The sequence below is a fragment of the Pelobates fuscus genome, chromosome 6 (genome assembly GCF_036172605.1).
Source record: "Pelobates fuscus isolate aPelFus1 chromosome 6, aPelFus1.pri, whole genome shotgun sequence".
NCBI lineage: Eukaryota > Metazoa > Chordata > Amphibia > Anura > Pelobatidae > Pelobates > Pelobates fuscus.
This window is the reverse complement of record NC_086322.1, coordinates 266539359-266563211: the sequence shown is the minus strand read 5'-3', so window position 1 is coordinate 266563211 and position 23853 is coordinate 266539359. Positions and strand designations below refer to the sequence as shown.

The window sequence follows — 23853 nt, the reverse complement described above, 5'->3', positions numbered from 1 at the left end:
CCATATCTACGGCTTTAACCCTCCTATTTCCAGAGGCAAATACAACATTACACTGGAATATATTGTCTGTTTCCCTGGTGGCAAAAGGCATAACTGTTACATTAATAACAATTAGCCCATTATGATGTTTTTCTTCGCACTAGTAAGTACAGCTGGCTCACTGCCAAAGCATACCCAGTATGTTTGACACCTGGAACTGTCAGCAGTCTGCTTGCTAATGTAACTCACTGTCTGTTGAAAAAATAGTTCTAAACTTTGCAACAGGTCCTTTGCCTCTAAAACCTTGCAACTTAAAGAAAACTGTAAATCAACCGTGATTTAGTGGCCCAAATTTATATTTACATCAGTGTACAAAGAGTTTGAAAAATAGCTTTGTCAAATAAAAACTGTCAGTTTAATATATTTTCTGTATAAAAGGTTGCACTACCTAGTTGGTATTTCTTAAAGGAATATTTCATAGAAAAAACATGCATTTATTTTTTTCTTCTACATATTTTCTTTGGAGGTATATGAAAAAAAATGTTTTCAAAAGCCAGTGTCCCTAGTGTTTCAGTGTCCCCATGTCTCCCAGTGTCTCCACGTCTCCCAGTGTCCACATGTCTGTATCCACAAGTGCCCCCATGTCTCCCAGTGTCCCCAAGTGTCTCAGTGCCCCTATGTCTCCCAGTGTCCCCAAGTGTCTCAGTGTCCCCGGGTCTCTCAGTGTCCCCATGTCTCACTGTGTCCCCATGTCGCTCAGTGTCCCCTAGTATCCTAGTTACACGGGACACACTGAGACATGGGGACACTGGGAGAAATGGGGACACAGACACTGGGAGACTAGGGGACAGGGCGCCATGGGGACACTGACACTGTGATACATAGGGCCACTGATGCCAGACTGGCCTTCCTATTCTTTGGACAGACATGCCCCCTTTTTGGGCATGTTTGCCTCTTTTGGCAGTTCTGGTCATGTGATTCGCATCAATGGCCCACCCTTTTACCCCGCCCATTGACTTCCTGCACTGCTTCACTGGACACAGCTGTTAGGGGATATGGATTTACTTGAAAGATGAAAGCATAAATTAGATATAGAGATTAGCATAGAGTATGTGTTTTCTTATAGCTGCATCCTTTGAGTTTCCCTCCAACACCAACTCCATCAAATACATGACGCTTGAGAGGTATGACTGTTTTAGTGTTTTTGGTTGATAAGATTCTGTAATTAGGCCCCATCATAATTGTCAGCACCAGGCCCACTGGGCTCTTAATCTGGCCCTGGTATCTATGTGTTTTTCTCTCCATATATTGGCAGCTACGTACTATATTGAAATTATGAATTATGGGATAGATCACTATTTATTTATTATTCTTTTGTGTTTTGTATATACCGTAGCTTATAATTACATGTATTCCTGAGAGGAACAATTAATATACTGAGGGCCGTATCTAACTACTTCACGAGGAGTCCCTTTAAGATCTTATGATCTCATTTTGACAACATTAATGCGTATGGATAGCATATATTCTCTAGTATGTAATCCATTAATTACTGTACCATTACAATCCGTTCTTACTGTATAGTCATTCAGGGGTGTACCCAGAGCATTTGGCACCTGGCGTGGATCCCCCTTCCCCCCACCTCCATACTTTAAAATGTAAAAAAAACACCCTCAATATTTTTTAAATGTGTCAATTTTGAAAAAACCCTGTCCTGTCCTGCCCCCTTCTACAAATCCCCTCTCCCTCTCATGCGTCTTGTAGAACTACAAGACGCATGAGATGTATGTCCTGCCCTGTTCTACAAAACCTCTGCACCTCCCTTGCACAAATCCCCTGCTCAGCCCCGATACCAAATCCCTCCCCCCTTCTACAAGCCCTTGCATAAAACTCCTGCACTCCCCTCTTCCCCCCAAAAGGCTGCCTCTCCCTCAAAAGCCCCTGCTCAGCCACTTAAAATAGAATTTATTTTTTTTACACGACAACATTAGCAACAGTCTTCAGAGTCCGACTGGCACATAGTCACTCGCACACAGTCACACACACAGTTACAGGCATACAGTCACACACAGTTAGACAGTCACACATACAATTAAAGGCAGACAGTCACAGGCAGATAGTCACACACACACAGTTACAGGCTGCATCCCCCAATCATATGCAGGCAGCCACACACACACTCACAGGCACACTGCCACACAGTCGCAGGCAGACAGTCACAAACAGGCACAGGCAGACAGTCACACACACAGTTGCAGGCATTCACACACACACACAGTCACAGGCAGACAGTAACGCACACACACACACACACACAGAGTTACAGGCAGACAGTCACAAATACACACAGTCACAGGAAGACAGTCACACACACAGTCACAGGCAGACAGTCGCGCACACACACACACACACAGTCATAGGTAGATAGTCACACACACAGTTACGGCAGACAGTCACACATACACACAGTCACAGGAAGACAGTCACACACACAGTTACAGGCAGGCAGTCACACACACAGTTACAGGCAGGCACTCTCACACACACACAAACTCACAGGCAGACAGTCACACACAGAGTCACAGGCAGATAGTTACACACACACACACACTCATACAGGCAGACAGTCACACACACACACACAGGCAGACAGGCAGACAGTCATACACACACACACACTCTCTCCCTCTCTCTCTTACTTACAGTCAGCTTGGGCTGGAGGAGTAGTGGATTCAGTCCCTGGTCTGTAGTTGTTGGGGAAGCAGGGACTTCCTCCCTCTTCCCCTCGATGTGCAGCAATAATAACAGTGGGTGGAGGCCCCACTGCTGATTAACTTTTCCTCCAATGTTCTTACTTGCGGCGGTGTTGAAGTTCTGCGGCTGCCTGTCCCTATGTGTGTGAGCTGTGCGGCTGCTATGGTAGCTCACACATCCTAAGGCCCCCCTAGTCACAGCACCCCCCTAGTGAGTGGCACCCAGGGCGAACCGTGCCCCCACCCCCTCACCCCCGCCCCTCTCTTAGTACACCACTGTGGTCATTGTCTAGATACAAAAGTGTCTATAGAATATGGTAATACAATCTCTTTCTTCACTGACCTTTAACATAAAAATCTTATGTAATTTTATTTATTGCATTGCCCAAATTACCAATCCAAAGTTACCCCCTTGAACAGAGGGATATGTGTGACAATAAGTGCTTAAACGTTTTACAACAGGTTTCTGATATAAAATATATATCTGCACAGTAGCATAACATAATATAATACTAATCACATAGAGAAATGTCTTAAAGATCATCCTCTCCTTATGTTATCGGCTATAACTGAAAGGGATCTGTTTGGCACTAACCCGTTATAATAATAGGGGATAGAAGTCTTAAAATATATATACTGATGTTCTTTATTATCATTATTATTTTACTATTTATATAGCGCCATCAGATTCCGTAGCGCTGTACAATGGGTGGACTACCAGACATGTAATTGTACGCAGGCAACTGGATGTACAGGAACAGAGAGGTGGAGGGTCCTGCTCAATGAGCTTGCATTCTAATAATAATAAGCTGTTACCTTTTCTTTCCTCTAGTCCTCCAATGTATATTATAAAGGGTCGTCACTTTCGTTTATCTCTCCTCCCCTTGTGTGTAAGAATCCGCCGAATAAGACCCCTCCCACTATTACTCCCACCTCCCACTATTACTGCCCCTTTTTTTCTATAATCACGCCCACCTCCATATTGCATTGTCACAAGGAGGAGTCCTTGTGACAATGCAGTATGGAGGTGGGCGTGATTATCGAAAAAGGGGCAGTAATACCAAGGGCGGGGTTCAGGACACGAGAGTGACTAATTGGCATATTCACTACACGCCCCCTAGAGCCGCAATTGGTCGCGTTTATCACGTGACCGGTGAGTGGCTCCCTAAAATGCCCCGGATGAAGGCGCTTTAGTAGCGCTGAATCGGGCTTTGGCTCACTGTCATTTTCTCTTTATTTTATAACAGCACGTTTTTTGCACGATGGTAATTTAGGTAATAGTTTTTTTTATGGGGGAGTACTAAGTACTCTAGACACGTAGTTGTGTGGACGCAATTGGAGGGAACTCTGCTGTTACATAATTACATACCGTGTTTCCCCGAAAATAAGACCTACCCCGAAAATAAGCCCTAGCTGAATTTTCGGGGTGGGCTGCAATATAAGCCCTACCCCGAAAATAAGACCTAGGCATTTTACCTTTGCGGCCCGGCGGGACTTCCTTCTTCTATGAGGAGGAGGGGGAGGAGCGTTGAGGGCCGCGGCATCGCGCAGCGTGATGACGACGTGCGCAGCGTGATGACGACGTGCGCAGCGCCGTCAGTCTGCCTTCACGGATCTTCAGCGGAAGGATCCATTCCGGGCAGTGAGGCACCCAGTGGTCGGACTCTTTGAACTGTGAGTAGATACTGGTGTTTTATGTCTGGGACTTAATTAATTAAAGGGGGGGGGTGAATTAATTAAAGGGTGGGTGAATTAATTAAAGGGGGGTGGATTAATTAAAGGGGGGGTGGATTAATTAAAGGGGGGTGGATTAATTAAAGGGGGGGTGGATTAATTAGAGGGGTGGATTAATTAGAGGGGGTGGATTTATTAAAGGGGTGGATTTATTAAAGGAGGGGTGGATTTATTAAAGGAGGGGTGGATTTATTAAAGGAGGGGTGGATTTATTAAAGGGGGGGTGGATTTATTAAAGGGGGGTGGATTTATTAAAGGGGGGGTGGATTAATTAAAGGGGGGGTGGATTAATTAAAGGGGGGGGTTCAATGTTCATACCGGTACCGTAAATAAATAAGCCCTACCCTGAAAATAAGCCCTAGTGTGTTTTTTGGGACTAAAATTAATATAAGACCCGGTCTTATTTTCGGAGAAACACAATAGTTACATAGTTACATAGCTGAAAAGAGACTTGCGTCCATCAAGTTCAGCCTTCCTCATATTTGTTTTTTGCTTTAGGGCAGTCTTTTTATACTTTTATTTATTTTTTTGTTTTATTTTATTTGTACCTGGCGTAACCTATTTTCCATACACATCAGGTCCATAATCAAAAGTATCCTAGGTGGGGATTGTTCCACCCATGCTGTTACCATAGAGCGGTTTGTCTGCTCTTAAAATTGCAAGTACATTTCATCTTACTACTACTTATTTGCAAATATGGAGAGCACTACGGGCCTTCTTTTTCTTTGATTGCATGTAAACTACACTACAACTACCGTTTGAGGGATATCCTACAAGTGGGGAGTTGAAATACCACTGTTTGCTGTTTTACGGAGAGCTGGTTATAGCTCTGAAAAACGTGAGTTGGCAATTTTTAGTTCTATGTTGTCTATAGTCCACAGACTTACAATACTGCACTATTGGTCTCCTATTCTCTCTTTTGCATATGCAATTGGTGTGTGATACCACTGCAGAGACATCTTTTTCAACATTTGAAAACTTTTATAACCTCAAAAGGACATTTTTATTTTTTACTTGGTACCTTTTTGCTTACTTACCACAATATTGTATTTATTTTGGCGCTACCTGTATCCTTTGTTCTGTTTGTTCGATTTATCCTTAAAGGTTTTGAGGGTTACCTTCTTATTCAGGTGTGCAGCCCCCTTGTGATCAGTTATTGTAGCACTGTTCCACCCTTGCTTTTTGGGTTCTATAACAAATTTAAAAAAACAGTTTGAGGCACTTCCAAATTTGTAACAAGCTAGGAAAAAAAATAATTCTTGACCCCAGAATGGCAGTCAGATTTGTCCTTGGATCAAGCAGCTATTACCCTACATTGAAAAATGATATCCTTGAATATTCTGTTTTTGCAAGTATGCATCTAGTTGCTGTTTGAACATCTGTATGGACTCTGATAAAACCACTTCTTCAGGCAGAGAATTCCACATCCTTATTGTTCCTACCAAAAAAAAACCTTTTCTTTCCCTCAGACGAAATCTTCTTTCTTCCAATCTAAACTCATGACCTCGTGTCCTATGTAAAGTCCGGTTTGTGAATAGATTTCCACACAATGGTTTGTATTGGCCCGAATATATTTGTATAATATTATCATATCCCCTCTCAGGAAACATTTTTCTAAACTAAAGAGGTTTAAATTTGTTAACCTTTCTTCATAGCTGATATGTTCCATTCCTTTTATTAATTTTGTAGCAAGGCTCTGCACTTTTTCTAGTGCCATAATATCCTTCTTTAGAACAGGTGCCCAAAATTGCACAGCATATTCAAGATGTGGTCTTACCATCGATTTATAAAGAGGCAAAATGATATTCTCGTCCCAAGAATAAATGCCCTTTTTCATGCATGACAATACCTTACTGGCCTTGGCCACTGCTGATTGACATTGCACATTGTTGAATAGTTTGTTGTCTATAACAATTCCCAAGTCCTTTTCGTGTGTTGTTATCTCTAATTTGCTTCCATTAAAGGGACACTATAGTCACCTGAACAACTTTAGCTTAATGAAGCAGTTGTGGTGTATAGAACATGCCCCTGCAGCCTCACTGCTCAATCCTCTGCCATTTAGGAGTTAAATACCTTTGTTTATGAACCCTAGTCACACCTCCTTGCATGTGACTTGCACAGCCTTTCATAAACACTTCCTGTAAAGAGAGCCCTATTTAGGATTTCTTTATTGCAAGTTCTGTTTAAGTAAGATTTTCTTATCCCCTGCTATGTTAATAGCTTGCTAGACCCTGCAAGAACCTCCTGTATGTGATTAAAGTTAAATTTAGAGATTGAGATACAATGATTTAAGGTAAATTACATCTGTTAGAAAGTGAAACCAGTTTTTATTTTTCATGCAGGCTCTGTCAATCATAGCCAGGGGAGGTGTGGCTAGGGCTGCATAAACAGAAACAAAGTTATTTAACGCCTAAATGACAGTGAATTGAGCGGTGAAATTGCAGGGGAATGATCTATACACTGTACTTGATATACCGACCTCCTTATGTTACATAAAATGTGCATTTCTAATCTTGATGTGTTCTGTTAGAACCATACCTTTTTACTTGTCATACATAACTGTGAAATGGCTATGATACCATGTTTGATAAACATTGCACTGCAAAAATAAAGAATGTAAAAAAAAAATGTTTATACTCATCCTGTGTATCGAAGGGTTAATAGCGTGGATATAGAATCCAAATAGAAAGTCACCCAATTTGCATTGGTCAATTTCAAACGATGTGGGAATTTTAAAGAGAGTAATCTCTCCAAGACAGGATAATGAAAATTAACTTTTAAAGGACCAATAAAGGCACCCAGAACATTTGAATTAACTGAAGTTGTCTAGGTATATTGTCCATCAAATTTTAAACCTGCAATGTAAACCATTGCTGTTTGTTAGAAATTGCCATGTTTCCATTGGAGGGTTAAACACACATTTTAGTGCAGGTCCTCAAACTCCAGCCCTCCAGATGTTGCTGAACTACAACTCCCATGATTCAATGAATGAAATAGGCTGAGAATCATGGGAGTTGTAGTTCAGCAACATCTGGAGGGCCGGAGTTTGGGGAAGCCTGTTTTAGTGGCTGTCTTCCGGACAGGTGCTTCCCCTGTAAGAACGGAGTCAAGCTCGGTTGTCAATCTACCCTATGGGTAAGTATTGGTTTGGCTGACAACACCAATCTTGATAATCTCGGTATAGCGAGTAGGGGCATAATTTACTAATACTAAGTAATCTTTACTTAGTATTAGTAAATCTGGATGAAAGACCAATTTAGGTATTTCAGCCTTTTAGTAGATAGCTCCCTAATACCGTGGGAATTAGGGAGTTATCTACTTATTCATTCCTGTCATTACATGACTGGCCAAGTAACTTACATTTTAAATGAATGTATGTTACTTGATTGTTGTAAGTGTTGCAAACGCTTACAGCTGAATCCTGGCTATGTTTGTATACTTTTTATTTAAAAATTGTATACAGTGTAACATTCTTCTTCTTCCACTGGGTAAGTATATTCGTAAAAACATAAAAAACACTAATTCACCAACACAAACACCCTAGTGGGTGTTGTGCCAGGAAAAAGAAGTACAACCCTGTAGAAATGTTCTAATAAATCAAAAAATTATTTACAACATTATTTATTAATAGAGCCTACTTACTAATAGGTACTCGAGGTAGGTTGGTACTGTAGCCTGTAACCAAATATAAGGCAACTATCAGGGATAGAACAGGAATGAAAATTACAATGGAGGTATATAACCTGCACTAAATGAGGTTAGCAGAATGTCAAGAGAACCCTATAATATGTATCAGGCAGGCATACAGCTCTCCGTCCATATATAATAATTTTTAGGGTGAGGGGGGTAGGTAGGGGGTAACTTTTTTTGGGGTGTGGCGGTGGGTGATTAGGGGCCGGGGTGGGGGCCGGGGGGGAGGACAGTAGGTCCCCCCCTCAATATGTTTATGGCCCCCACCCACCGCGCAGGGGTGGGGGATGGGGGGGGAGGACAGTAGGTCCCCCCTCATTATTTTTATGGCCCCCACCCACCACGCAGGGGTGGGGGCCGGGGGGAGGACAGTAGGTCCCCCCCTCATTATTTTTATGGCCCCCACCCACCACGCAGGGGTGGGGGCGGGGTAGGACAGTAGGTCCTCCCCCCATTGTGATTTATGGCCCCCACCCACCACACAGGGTGAGGGGGGTAGGTAGGGGGTAACTTTTTTGGGGGTGTGGCGGTGGGTGATTAGGGGCTTGGGGACCCATAGTCACCTTTGATTGGGGGGGGATTTTTATTTAGGGCCCCCACCCACCTCTCAGGGGTGGGGGCTGGGGGGGACAGTAGGTCCCCCCTTATTGTTTTTTTTTAGGGCCCCCATCCACCGCTCAGGGGTGGGGGCCGGGGGGGAGGACAGTAGGTCCCCCCCTCAATATTTTTATGGCCCCCACCCACCGCGCAGGGGTGGGGGACGGGGGGGAGGACAGTAGGTCCCCCCTCATTATTTTTATGGCCCCCACCCACCACGCAGGGGCGAGGGCCGGGGGGAGGACAGTAGGTCCCCCCCTCATTATTTTTATGGCCCCCACCCACCGCGCAGGGGTGGGGGCCGGGGGAGGACAGTAGGTCCCCCCCTCATTATTTTTATGGCCCCCACCCACCACACAGGGGTGGGGGCGGGGGGAGGACAGTAGGTCCCCCGTGCAGGGGTGGGGGCCGGGGGGGAGTACAGTAGGTCCTCCCCCTCATTGTTTTTATGGCCCCCACCCACCACGCAGGGGTGGGGGCGGGGGGAGGACAGTAGGTCCTCCCCCCATTGTGATTTATGGCCCCCACCCACCGCGCAGGGGTGGGGGCCGGGGGGAGGACAGTAGGTCCCCCCCTCATTATTTTTATGGCCCCCACCCACCACACAGGGGTGGGGGCGGGGGGAGGACAGTAGGTCCCCTGCGCAGGGGTGGGGGCCGGGGGGGAGGACAGTAGGTCCCCCCCTCATTATTTTTATGGCCCCCACCCACCACGCAGGGGTGGGGGCGGGGGGAGGACAGTAGGTCCTCCCCCCATTGTGATTTATGGCCCCCACCCACCGCGCAGGGGTGGGGGCCGGGGGGAGGACAGTAGGTCCCCCCTCATTATTTTTATGGCCCCCACCCACCACGCAGGGGTGCGGGCGGGGGGAGGACAGTAGGTCCCCACCCAATGTGTATCAGGGTCCCTGAGGACAGGTGTCAATCCATATCTGCCAAGTGACCCTATGTAAGGGGAACAGTCCCTATTCTGCTCTGTGTCAGTGTGTATCAGGGATCCTTAGGATAGGTGTCAATCCATATCTGCCAAGTGACCCTATGTAGGGGGAACAGTCCCTATTCTGCTCTGTGTCAGTGTGTATCAGGGATCCTTAGGATAGGTGTCAATCCATATCTGCCAAGTGACCCTATGTAGGGGGAACAGTCCCTATTCTGCTCTGTGTCAGTGTGTATCAGGGATCCTTAGGATAGGTGTCAATCCATATCTGCCAAGTGACCCTATGTAGGGGGAACAGTCCATATTCTGCTCTGTGTCAGTGTGTATCAGGGTCTCTGAGGACAGGTGTCAATCCATATGTCAAGGTGTCAATATATCATATGTCAGGTGTCAATCCATATCCATTGTGATTTAGGAATGTTAGGTGATTTATGCCCTTTATGGATTAAAACCAGACTCTGTGTAATTTTCCATGGGAGTTTTGCCATGGATCCCCCTCTGGCATGCCACAGTCCAGGTGTTAGTCCCCTTGAAACAACTTTTCCATCACTATTGTGGCCAGAAAGAGTCCCTGTGGGTTTTAAAATTCGCCTGCCCATTGAAGTCTATGGTTCGCCGGTTCGCGAACATTTGCGGAAGTTCGCGTTCGCCGTTCGCGAACCGAAAATGTTATGTTCGCGACATCACTAGTCATAGTACAGTGTGGTCTCTCAGCATGGTGGCACAGATGGTGGTAATGTCACCACATGACGTTACCTGTCTGCCTACCCCCTTCGACTGGCAAAGCAATGCAGCCAATTATCCTAGATTCCACCAATGAGAAACAGAGATGATTCTTTAAAATACTGCACTTTTTTTTCCAATACAATATACTAGGTGGAAGTGAGAGAGGGTAGAGTCTACCCGCCATATTTGTTTATTGAGCTAAAATTGCTTTATAATGGGTGGCCAACTGGCTTGCTCTTAAGTGAGGATCACCATTCCTTGCTAGCAAAGGGACCAAAAGGGTCCTGATGCTTGAGCACCACCACTTGTTAGGATCCTTTAAAGACATGTTTGGTCACACCCCACCCCCAGATGGTAGCCCATCCTTTTCATGATCCAATTAAAAAGAGCTCCATCCTTGATCCCTTTCCTATCTTATTATAATTACTTGGCCGTATTATGCTCGAATTCCAGGTCCGTATTCCATAACTCCTATTGCTCATCAGTTTCTCTTACTTGTTGACCCCTTGTCCTGGACATTGTAGCCTCTCATTCAGTTTCATCCAATTAGATCATTAGCATCTTTTCAGTGAACCTGTCCCTTCTCCTAATCTATCCTTGTTTATCTTGCTACAACACTTGTTACTAAAAATTGTTTTAGAATCTAGCCTGCCTGTTTTCCAACCAGAACAATTCTCTATCCTCATCTTACTATGGTTAACTTTTTCATTTTTTTTCCTCCTAAAATGTAGACAGCAGATTCTCAGCTTCTGAAAACAAAGCGACCAAATCCATGCGCTTATATTCCTCCTTCTATTAAAGGTAATGTAACCTGATTTATACACGTAGAGTTATTAATGGGACTGATGTTACAACACAATGTTATTTATATTTTCCAAGGGTCAATAACTGCCCAGTATTAAAGACATGAATTATTTCCTGCATTCCGTGCTCGGAACACTAATTGTACTCCCACCTTGATAAGACGCCTCATTATGGAGATATCCACATATGTATCAAAATACTACATTTTCAACTAACCTCAGGAGGGACAGTGAGGTCTGGAATACATTATGTGTGGTTTGTGTGTTCAATCATTTGTATTTGAATATCAGCTCATTGGAATAATTAAAGTAATACTATAGGCTAGGAATATAAAATTGTATTCCTAGCAGTATAGCTCCCTATAGTGCACCGCACTCACGCAACTACCCCTCCCCTTTCCCCCCTGCAGCGCAGAACCATCGGCACTGGGTCAGGCTCCGCCTTGGTTCCACCTTCCCTTACCCTCACCCGACATGCACGTTGATCATTGAAAGTGCATTAGGACAGCTTCTAAGGAAAATATTGTATAATGCTTTCCTATGGGGTTTTGGGTCACGCAGGATTAGCTCATGTATAGCATTAGGACATCCAGCGTCAGGTGACCAAAAGTCGCCTAACGGCTCAGAAGTGCAGTAGAGGCGGAGTTAATCCTGGATAATAATTATTGTAGTTTCTCAATAACTGCAATAATTACTATTGCAGGGTTAAACTGATAGGGGCACTGCACCCAGACCACTTCAATGAGCTAAAGTGGTCGGGTGCCTATAGTGTTCCTTTAAAGGACCACTATAGGCACCCAGACCACTTCAGCTTAATGAAGTGGTCTGGGTGCCAGGTCCAGCTAGGATTAACCCTTTTTTCTATAAACATAGCAGTTTCAGAGTAACTACTATGTTTATAATAGGGTTAATCCAGCCTCTAGTGGCTGCCTCATTGACAGCCGCTAGAGGCGCTTCCGCGCTTCTCACTTTGAAAATCACAGTGAGAAGACGCCAGCGTCCATAGAAAAACATTGAGAATGCTTTCTTATGGACTTGCTGAATACGCGTGCGGCTCCTGCCGCGCATGCGCATTTAGCCGAGGAGGAGGAGAGGAGGAGGAGAGTCCCCCGCCCGGCGCTGGAGAAAGAGGTAAGTTTAACCCCTTCCTCCCTCTAGAGCCTGGCTGGGGGGGAGGGGGACCCTGAGGGTGGGGGCACCCTCAGGGCACTATAGTGCCAGGAAAACGAGTATGTTTTCCTGGCACTATAGTGGTCCTTTCACTGAATGTGTGACAACAAAAGGGGAATGGTGTGGTATAAGTCAAGCTATACAGAGAGATTTATGAGAAATTATAAAGATTCTACTTGGATCTTAACAAAGAAACCTAATGGTGCTCTTTTAAATATTTTGAAGTTGTAAGTCACTTTCCAAGTTCACAAATTAAACTTGTTGATCTTGTTAGGTAACTTTGGTAGCACACAGTCTTGCAGTTTTACTCATTAAACAACTCACATTCATTGGGTTCCTTTGGCTGCCTAATTAACCCATGAAACATGTCACTGGGGCTATACCTTTCTCAATGAGGCTATCTTTTTGAAAGAACAACCCAGTATGGAACGCACGGACGTATTAGCCGCGAGGCAAACAAGGCATTTGCCTTGGACGGCATTTTCCAGGGGGCGGCAAAAAACGCCGCCCCCAAATGCCCGGGCAAATACCTTGTTAGCCTTGCGGCTAACTGACAATCCGGGCGGGCTGCTGGGCGGGCGGGCGGGCGGGCGGCGCTGGCGAGGGAGCTGAGCAGAGAGCTCAGGGGAATGACGTCATCTTCCGGCTCCCGGTATCACTCTGCAGGCGGCGCGTGAAGGAGCTGAGCAGAGAGCTCAGGGGAATGACGTCATCTTCCGGCTCCCGGTATCACTCTGCAGGCGGTGCGCGAATGAGCTGAGCAGAGAGCTCAGGGGAAGTTCTCCCTCGCCAGCGCCACCCACCCGACCGACTGACCAGCAGCCACTGGACCCTCAGGTAAAAGGAGACACACCCAGCATTCCCAAAGGTAAGGAGGCTGGGGGGGTTGAATTTTTAAAAGAAAAAGTGTGTGTATGTTAGTGTGTGTCAGTGTGTGTGTATGTTAGTGAGTGTGTGTGTCTGTTAGTGTGTGTGTCTGTATGTCTATTAGTGTGTGTGTGTGTGTCAGTGTGTGTCTGTTAATGTGTGTGTCTGTTAGTGTGTGTGTGTCAGTGTGTGTCTGTTAATGTGTGTGTCTGTTAGTGTGTCTGTTAGTGTGTGTCTGTTAGTGTGTGTATTTTAGTGTGAGTGTGTGTGTATGTTAGTGTGAGTGTTTTGTCTGTTAGTGGTTTGTCTGTTAGTGTGAGTGTATGTTAGTGTGAGTGTGTGTCTGTGTCTGTTAGTGTGTTGTTTTTTGTGTCTGTTAGTGTGTGTGAGTGTGTGTGTCTGTTAGTGTGTGTGTGTCAGTGTGAGTGTGTGTATGTTAGTGTGAGTGTGTGTCTGTATGTCTGTTAGTGTGAGTGTGTGTCTGTTAGTGTGTGTCTGTTAGTGTGTCTGTGTGTGTGTGTGTGTGTGTGTGTGTGTGTCTGTGAGTGAGTGAGTGTGTGTTTGTTAGTGTGTGTCTGTTAGTGAGTGAGTGAGTGTCTGTTAGTGGTTTGTCTGTTAGTGTGAGTGTATGTTAGTGTGAGTGTGTGTCTGTGTCTGTTAGTGTGTCGTTTAGTGTGTCTGTTAGTGTGTGTGTCTGTTAGTGTGTCTGTGTGTGTGTGTGTATGTGAGTGAGTGTGTGTTTGTCTGTTAGTGTGTGTCTGTTAGTGAGTGAGTGTGTGTCTGTTAGTGTGAGTGTATGTTAGTGTGTGTCTGTGTCTGTTAGTGTGTTGTTTAGTGTGTCTGTTAGTGTGTGTGTGTGTGTGTGTGTGAGTGTGTGTGTGTCTGTTAGTGTGTGTGTCTGTGTGTGTATGTTAGTGTGAGTGTGTGTCTGTATGTCTGTTAGTGTGAGTGTGTGTCTGTTAGTGTGTTTGTGTGTCTGTTAGTGTGTCTGTGTGTGTGTCTGTGAGTGAGTGTGTGTGTCTGTTAGTGTGTGTCTGTTAGTGAGTGAGTGTGTGTCTGTTAGCTAGTGTATGCGTATCTGTCAGTGAATGTGTGTATTTGGAAGGTGGGGGAGGGGGTGGAGTGACGGGGAGGGGGGTCGGTGGCAGGGGGGGTCTGAGTTTTGTCCTGCCTAGGGCAGCACAAAACCAGGATACACCACTGATGGAACGCTCTTTAAAGCGGCACTGTTCCCCCCTCCCCACCTTGAAAAAAAAATCATAAAGATAGAATCTTTGTAAAATACAGATTTTGACTGTGTTTGAATTTCAATGAAATTTCAACCCAGTCAAGAGGTACACAGACACAATGTAGGGACTACTTTGTCTCTGTATATTTCCTCCACCTGACACTTCTAGACACTAAGGGGAGCTACTGCTGTCTAGAACTGTTAATCCCTCCAGCCCTCATCAGTGATGGCTGCAGGGAATTGGCTCAGTCTATGGAGGGTCTCAGGGGATCCGGCATGTACAGCATTGACGACAGCTCCTGGTGCTGAAGAGGACCTGTCAGGAGAAGATGGCTGTGCCCTCGAGGGAGAGCATCAGGTAAGTAGAACTCACCTTTACCTGCCACCCTTGGCCCATTACTCATTACCGGACCCAGAGTGGCGATGTCACCATTAGGGGTCTTTGCAAATTCTATAAAGTTTGCAGATGGTGATAGTGCCACTTTAATGCATTGTGGAAATCAGTCAAATGGATGCACAAGGAATATTTAGAATACTAAAAAGCTATTCACCATTGGAATTTGTTCCCTCGATTGCTGCAAATCTGCATCTTCTCTGTGGACCCGACAATGGATGATATACTGTATCTCTGGTCATTATATGGTTTTAAAGATCTAATAAGTTAAAGAATGGTTGATTTTGTGCTCATGTTTAATGTTTTAAAATCTGCTTTCCACAGAAGCACTGGGCATCATTAGCCATTTTTTTTTATCATAACAAAGTTAATCGAAGATGTAGTGTTCGATATAATAGCTTTGTTATTCCCTTCATGGAAGTTATGAAAAGAGCCTGAGCCATGGCCATTTGAATGTTTGGTCAGGGAAGCGTTATAGAGAATGCAGGCCTACCATTTTAAAGCAAGTCAAAGTAAATGTGGCATTTGGGCTGGTGATGGTGGGAGTGAAATGTTGAATGTTTTGGTGGGTGAATATACAGAGCTGCCTGTGAGAGCAGGGAAAGAAGTAATTTCTCTTTATTAAGTTGCCCACAATCCTCTACTGATGGACTGAGTGAAGGTTTGTGGCTAATTGTATGAACTAAATAATGAACTGGTACCCCACAACTCAGTAGGTAATGGAGGAAGGTATAGATGGAATGTTGAGTTTAGGCACCATAACAATGTAATCTAAATGAAATTGTTATGGTGGCCCCATAGTGCATTCGTACTTCAAGGGATTAAACCCATTCTCAAATGGTTTTTTATTATTATTATTATTATTATGTTATTTATATGGAGCCATCAAATTCCGCAGCGCTCTACAATGGGTGGACAAACAGATATGTAGTTGTAACCAGACAAGTTGGACACACAGGAACAGAGGGGATGAGGGCCCTGCTCAATGAGCTTACATGCTAGAGGGAGTGGGGTAAAATGACACAAAAGTTAAGGATAGTAAGGAAAGTTTATCCCCAAAGTTGCCTACAGCACCAATCCAGCTTCCCCCCCAAGTGGCATGAGAAAGATATGTTTATTTTCAAGTCAGTTTTGTGAACGGGGAGTCACTGATTGGCTGGGAGTGTCAGCTGACCGCTCTTGGCCAATAAGCGGCTCTCTTGCCCGTCAAAACTCTACATTTATTGAAATTTAAATATCAGAAGCTGGTTGCCACCTTGGGGGAAGTTGAGATTGTCACCGGAGGCAACATTGGGGTTAAACTGTTCAAAAAGGAGGTAGGAGTGCGCCTGGGTCCTCATGGTACCATAATAATTTCATTTAGATAAAATTGTTATGGTGCTTGGAGAGTTCATTTAAGCAACAGCTAGTGAAGTTTGAAAGGAACACAGTAGGCACTGTAACGGCTTCATCTCACTGGCAGCATTGAGTGTTAAACTGTTTTCAATGTTATATGAGAGCTCCAAGCATCTCAACCACACTATGCTGCTCGTGCTAAAGAGGAAGAAGAAGCCTGAGCAGCAATGGGCAGCTGTGATTGGCTGAGAGTGTCAGCAGACCACTTTCAGCCTTTCACAGTGACCATCCATGTATGGCTAGAAGAAAGTGTATCTTTGCCTGAGCCATACCTCCAGTGGGGGCTGGACTATGGAAAGCCAGGGACCCTCATTCAGTGATAAACTGCTCGAAAATAAAAAAAATAGTTTAACACTATTGGAGGTACAGTGCCAGGAAATACCTCTAGTAGCCATCTGAGGAGAGGCCAGTGGAGTTATCACTAGGCTGTAATGTAAACACTGCATTTTCTTTGAAAAGACAGTGTTTACTACAAAAATCTTGAAGGGATTGATTCTACTCACCAGAAAAAATACAATAAGCTGTAGTCGTTCTGGTGATTATATTGTCCCTTCAAGTCCCTTTATGTCTATTTGATACTGACCCCATAAGCAAGAAACACGTCTGTGACTGTTGTTTCTGTCATTGTCTGCCAATAAAAATGTGTTTACCTTGTCTTTTGCAGCTGTCCAGCGCATTGTCCAGTCCCACCTGGCATCCCTTGGTACGCTTGGTGACGATGATGATGACGATGATGATGATGATGAGGGGGAAACCGGTAGTGGTGCAGAAGAGCCAGAGGATTGCATAATGGAAGATCGTGTCGAGCAGAGCAAACTAGGTACAGAGCCATGGCATCCTTTCCTACTGCTACTATTGGCAGTCATATCCTAATGCAAGCCGCACTGCAACCATCTTTTATATGGTTCATAGGTGATGTAAGCCCGCCATCTAGAAGTCTTGAGACTCTTTTGCATAACACTCTCCTGGAGGAAAGAGCAGAGATCACGGAACAGGAAGAAGACACACAAAACGGTATTGGACATTTTGAATAGTAAGAGTCTAAGTGGGATGTGCATGGTTAGACTGGTGAGCTTGTGGGGAGAGTACATGGAAAGCAGAGATATTGGCATGTAGTTTGATTATGCAGTAAAATATGAGACAGGGTTTGTTTTCTTTGAGGATTCTTAAAGGAACACTATAGGTTCAGGAACACAAACATGTATTACTGACACTATAGTGTTAAAAACACTATCTAGCCCCTCTTACCCCCCTAAATATAGTAAAATCTTACTTTTATCCCAGTCTGCTGGTGCTGGCTCTGCCCCTGATCTGCCTCTTTGGCTCATATCATCAGTGGTGATCTCAGCCAATCATAATGATTTCCTATAGGAAAGCATTGGATTGGCCAAGATTGTCAAATATAATGATCTCAACTAAGGAGGTGGGCCAGGGGCGGAGCCAAATGCCACCCTGGCCAATCAGCATATCCTCATAGAGATGCATTGAATCAATGCATGCACAGGGTGGAGACACTGAATGACAGTCATAATGTAAACGCTGCATTTTCTCTGAAAAGACAGTGTTTACAGCAAAAAAACAAAAGGGAACGATTCTACTCTCCAGAACAAATACAGTAAGCTGTAGTTGTTCTGGTGACTATAGTGTCCCTTCAACTAAGTAATAACTTGTGATGAGGTCTGGAAAAACTAGGACAACACTGACCAGAGAAAAGCTTAAATTCAGCTGAAATTGACATTGATCACCAACTCAAGTGTTGTGGCCTATGTTATGCAACCCTTTTATCAACTCAGTGCAACTTACTCCAATAATAAAGCCCTTTCACCAGGCACATAGCCAGTTCTGAATTCAGAACAGTTTTTCTTAAATCCCACACAACAAATGCACGAGGCTTAAGACTAATGTTGGGGTCTTTTGTTTTTTTTTCTTTCTCTATTGCAGTTTTTCGTCCAGTAAGGAAACACATGGCTTCTCTGGTCTAAAGAATGATCTGTTTTTCTGTGTGAGATACCGCTACGCCACCTACTGAATAGGTTATGGCACTGCAGTTTAAAATATTTTCTATGGAGCAGTTTTTGCTATGTACAGAGTTTATTTTTTATTCTCAGTTGCTTAGTTATACTATTTAGAAGTGGATAGCTAGTGCATAGTGGATACGAATGCAGATTTTCTACTATGATGTTACTGGGTCAAACTTACCGTAAAGGTACACTCTAGACTCCAGCAAGCTAATATACTTTAGGAAGTGCTTTATGTGTGAAGAATGTGTCTGCTTTTTATAATTTTACAAAAAGTGCAGATTTTAATAGAAATTGTCGCTTTTATAAATTATCCTTGTTACACCCCGTTGGCTGTCAATCAGACACAGGGTCCTGTTACTTCCTGGTTTGGTTAGCTCAAAGCCGCTAAACTTAAGAGGCAGCAATTGCCTTGAGCACCTGCCTTGCAAAGACTTCTCACTGAGCTGCATTGGGAAGTCTGTGATTGGACAGCCACAGAAAGTCTGTACTGGGGAAGAAGGGGAGGGCATGCAAAGGCTGCAGATAAGAGTTCTTCAGCTTTTGCAAGCTGTTTTTAGATGATCACCTATTGAAAAAAAAACATAATTAAATGCATAAATGTTTTCATTGTTTATCTATTTATTTATTTATTTTATTTGGGCAGTGGAGTGTCCCTTTAATACAAAACACTTAAAACATTTCAGCACATAAATCCCTCCCCATAGCAAAGTATACATTTTTAAAAATCTCTGCGATCTTATTGAATGCAACCCGTTCTACCAGGAAGACTCTGATACTTACTTTATAGTAATTCCCGTGTGCCAAGAGCTATTTCGAAAGGCATGCAGATCCAGCAATAACCACTTTACACTAACCTGGAAATTGCCATAAAGTCCCCAGTGAACCATGTTTACTGAAGTAACTCGCAATCAGTTTGTAGTTCCCCAGATGCACCTAAAGACACTCCTGAGGTTTGCTCCTAAAATGCTGTTAGCCGTTTGAGAAACATGTCATCTCAAATTGACTCAATAAAACATAATTTTTGCCAGGGAGGTGAACAAAATGTTCAGCTACTTAGTCAGACTTAGGACACTTGCCAGAGAATGTGTTCAACTCAAATTCCTAACTTCATTTAAATGTATTTCTGAAGATACTGATTCAGTGAGTACCAGTGAATATTAGAGGTCAATTAACCAGCTGCAGCTAGATGAGGACCAGGTCCATTTTAACCATGGTGGACTGCAAAAAGTCTTTACTGCTCTGATAACAGCTAAGTGGCATATAGAACTACAGAGACTATACATAGACACAATGCATCCAAATAATCACAACATTAGAACTTCCTGCTTTGTGTAGTTCCGCCTCATGCTGCTCTGATTCTTTTGGACATGGACTCCACAAGACCTCTGAACTTGTCCTGTGGCATCTGGCACCAAGACATTAGCAGCAGATTCCTTAAGTCCTTCAAGTTGCGAGGTGGGGCCTCCACAGAGTGGATTTGTTGTTCCAGCAGATCCTACAAATGCTCAATTGGATTGAGATCTGGGGAATTTGTAGGCAAAGACAACACCTTGAACTCTTTGTCATGTTCCTAAAACCATTCCTAAACAATTTCTGCTGTGTGGCAGGGTGCATTATTCTTCTGGAAAAGGCTACTGACATAAGGGTACATGCTACAAGATCCAGTTCTGATGCTCACGTCCTGATTGAAGGCACTTTTCGAGGTGGACAGGAGTCATCATTGGCACTCAGCCCCATACAAAGCAAACTGTGATGCACTGTGTGTTCTGATACCATTCTAGCATGGCCACAATTAAGTTTTTCCGCAGTTTAAGCTAGAGTATGTCTTCCGTGTGATTGGACCAGATGGGTTAGTCTTTGCTTCCCACATCCATAAAGGAACCTTGGGTGCCCCTGACCCTGATGCCAGTTCACTGGTTGTCCCGCCTTGCACCACTTTTGGTACATAATAACCACTGAATATTGGGAACACCCCACAAGACTTCCCGTTTTGGAGATGCTCTGACTCAGTTGTCTAGCAATCACTACTTGGAGTCAGAGCTTTTCGCTTAACACTTTTTCCTGTTTCCAGCAAATGAAATTCATGAACTCACTGTTTACTTGGTATATATTCCACCCCTTGACAGGTGCCCGGGCATTTTTTAATAACAGCAGCCCACTGAGAATGGGGCGGGGCCCAGGGGGGTGTTTTGTCATCACCAATGGAGAGCACGCCCCCTCTCAAAGTGAGCATGTTGGTTCAATGCTCTTGCAGAGCAGACCATGCACAGAGCTCTGATGAAGATCTCTAGCATGAGAAAAGGTCCTGTATTTATTCTGCGCAAGCATTTTTATTAACATGCTTGCGCTGTGTTTGCTTGAAACTTGTCTCTGGTGTCTGCATAAGTCTGCATAAGTAGGATACCAGGAGACAAAATGGCCAGGAAAGAGTATTGTGCATGTGTTTGGAGCCTGCTTGTGGGATTGCGTATTTGTAAAGTGCGCTGATTGTGGTGTGATGTTGTGTAAATAGGTCGGTTTCAGTTGTGTTGTGTTTGTGGGGTAATGTGTGGCGAGGGGCTGTAAAGAGTGAGAGAGTGTGTATAGGGAGCATAGTGTGTATAGAAGTTGTAGAGTGTGTGTGTGTGTGTGTGTGTGTTTAGGGATTGTAGTATGTGTTTGCTTACACGGAATCTAGTGTGTGCATAGGGGATTATAGTGTGTGTGTGTGTGAAGGGGATCTATTGTGTGTTTGAAGGACCCAGAGCGTGAATAGGAGATTTAGTGTGTGTTTGTGTGCATAAATGATTCAGAATGTCGATAGGGATTTAGTGTGTGTAGGTGATCCAGAGTTGTGTGAGGGATCTAGTGTGTGTTTAGAATGTCATGTGTGTATGAGGGGTGCTGTGTGTGTGAGGGTGCTGTGTGTGTGTGTGGGTGTTGTGTGTGTGTGTGTGTGTGTGTGAGGGGTGCAGTTTACGAGGGTGCGGTTTGTGTGTGTGAGGGTGCGCTGTGTGTGAAGTTTCAGTGTGTGTGAGGGGTGCTGTGTGTGAGAGGTGCTGCGTGTGAGGTTGCTGCATATGAGGGGTGCTTTGTGTGTGAGGGGTGCTGTGTGTGTGTGTATGTGAGGGTTGCAGTGTGTGAGGGTGCTGTGTGTGTGTGTGGGGGGGGGTGCAGTGTGTGAGGGGTGCTGTGTGTGTATGTGAGGGGTGCACTGTGTGAGGGGTGCTGTGTGTGTATGTGAGGGGTGCTGTGTGTGAGGGTGCCACATGTGTGGGAGAGTGTGTGTGTGTGTGTGTGTGTGTGAGGGGTGCTGTGTGTGTACATGAAGGTTGTAGTGTGTGAGGGTGCTGTGTGTGTACATGAGGGGTGATGGGTGCTGTGTGTGAGGGTGCTGTGTGTGGGGGGGTCTGTTTAAGGGTGCTGTGTGGGTTGTGCTGTGTGTGTGAGGGGTGCTGTGTGAGTGTGTGAGTGTGTGTGTGTGAGGGGTGCTGTGTGTGAGGGTGCTGTGTGTGTGGGGGAGTTCTGTTTAACCCCTTAAGGACCAAACTTCTGGAATAAAAGGGAATCATGACATGTCACACACGTCATGTGTCCTTAAGGGGTTAAGGGTGCTGTGTGTGTGGGGGCGGGGGGATAGATTAAAGTAATTATATATTTTTTGTTTTAATTTCAAAAGCACTGTATCTATTCTCCCCCTCCCTTCTTACCTTCAACCTGGGAGGGGGGACCGTGCTGCCATACCTGACCTGGTGGTCCTAATGGTGAGAGTGAACTCTAGACTGCATGGCTAGAGTTCACTCTCGTGAGATCGGAGTGCTGCCATGGTAACCGCGGCAATGCCCCCCACACACACACGCAAGAGAAACCCGGCAGAGCTGCAAGCCAGAGCTCCCCGGGTTATACTCTCCCTCCCCAGCCGGCGGCCGCATGTCAGTGCCTGTGGGCCGGTGAGGGAGATCTTTGAACTCCCCACTGGCCCATGAAGGCACACAGCAGTGCCGGCGCTCAGATAGTGCCGGCTCTGCATGGGCCGGCATGGGAGATCTTTTGATCTTCCCTGTCGGCCTCGGCACATGGCCATAGCAGCCCACCGGGCATTTGCCCGGTTTGCCTGATGGCCAGTACGGGCCTGTTAGGAATCCTTTGCATGGCATAACTAAGTCTTTTAGAGCAGGGATCATTCTCTTATATTGGCCTGCAATGGACAATCAAATATCCCTATGCACACACATAACACGTAATTTTATTATGCTTAACCTTGATAGCCTCTTATCTAACCTTTCAACAAAGAACATTGATTAGACTAGGGGTAGATAACCATCGGCACTCCAGATATTGTGGACTACATCATTATGGCTGTAAGAGCATTATGGAAAATGTAGTGCTCTTCCTACCTCTCCCAGCGCTCATTCAGTGTTTCTTTCTCTGGCTCTGCCTCTTATCCCCAATCCCTCTCTGTTGGTGTTCCCCAAGGGTCTGTCCTTGATCTCAATCTACACTGCCTCACTTTGTAAACTCATCAGCTCCTTCAGCTTCCAGTATAATTTCTATGCGGATAACACGCAAATGTATCTGTCCTCCCCTGATTTCTCACCACCCTTCTTGACTCGTGTCTCTGACTGCCTCTCTGCTATTTCCAACTGGATGGCTGCTCATTTCCTTAAACTGAAACTGTCCAAAACAGAATTTCTGGTCTTCCCTCCCTCAAGTGTTGCTACTCCCTTGTCTGTGTCCCTCCAAGTCAATGGACACAGACATGGCGCTACCAACCACTCTACCTCTAAGGTTCGCTGCCTAGGTGTTCTCTTTGACTCCAACCTCTCCTTCACCCCTCATGTCCAATCAATCGCCAAATCCTGCCGCTTCCATCTAAAAAATATTACGCGCATCCGGCCCTATTTAACGCCTGCTACGGCAAATGTGCTTGTCCATGCTGCTGTCCTCTCTCGCCTTGACTACTGTAATCCGCTTCTCAGTGGTCTTACGTGTTCCCAACCTGCCACGTTACAGTCTGTAATGAATGCGGCGGTGAGGCTCATCTTCCTGTCTGCCCGCACCTCCCACGTCTCCCCTCTTTGTTAGTCCCTACATTGGCTTCCCGTAAGATATAGGACTCAATTTAAGATCCTGATACTTGCTTACAAATCTCTACACAATGCTGCTCCAACCTACCTATCCTCACTAATACACAAATATGTCCCGTCTAGGCCCCTATGTCTAACCTCTGTTCGTACTCCTACCTCTGATGCTCACCTTAAAGACTTATCTAGGGTTGAACCATTCCTATGGAACGCCCTTTCCCTCTCTGTTAGACTTTCACCCAATCTCCACTCCTTCAAAAAATATTTGAAAATGTACTTCTTTAGGAAGACATATCAATTAAACTATGGACAGCTTTTCCTCCCTGCACCCTGATTCGGCTACCAGAAAACACTAAGCCCTCAATGAACACTATCCTAGCAACCTACTTTTCTACCCTACCCTTACCTTTTGTGTCACTATCTAGAATGTAAACTCATTGTGCAGGGCCCTCAATACCTCTGTTCTTGTGTGTCCAAATCGTCTGGTTACAAATACT

The 23853-nt window shown here is 44.9% G+C and overlaps 1 protein-coding gene across 1 annotated transcript in view; it reads left to right on the top strand.

The window, feature by feature from the left end:
• PPP1R1B (protein phosphatase 1 regulatory inhibitor subunit 1B) overlaps window positions 1–23853 on the top strand; it is an 86830-nt gene that overhangs the window by 54447 nt on the left and 8530 nt on the right. The window contains exons 4-6 of the mRNA XM_063425458.1: window positions 11147–11216; window positions 16937–17092; window positions 17185–17286. Coding sequence (XP_063281528.1) covers window positions 11147–11216; window positions 16937–17092; window positions 17185–17286 — 328 coding nt within the window. The remainder of the gene's footprint in view (window positions 1–11146; window positions 11217–16936; window positions 17093–17184; window positions 17287–23853) is intronic.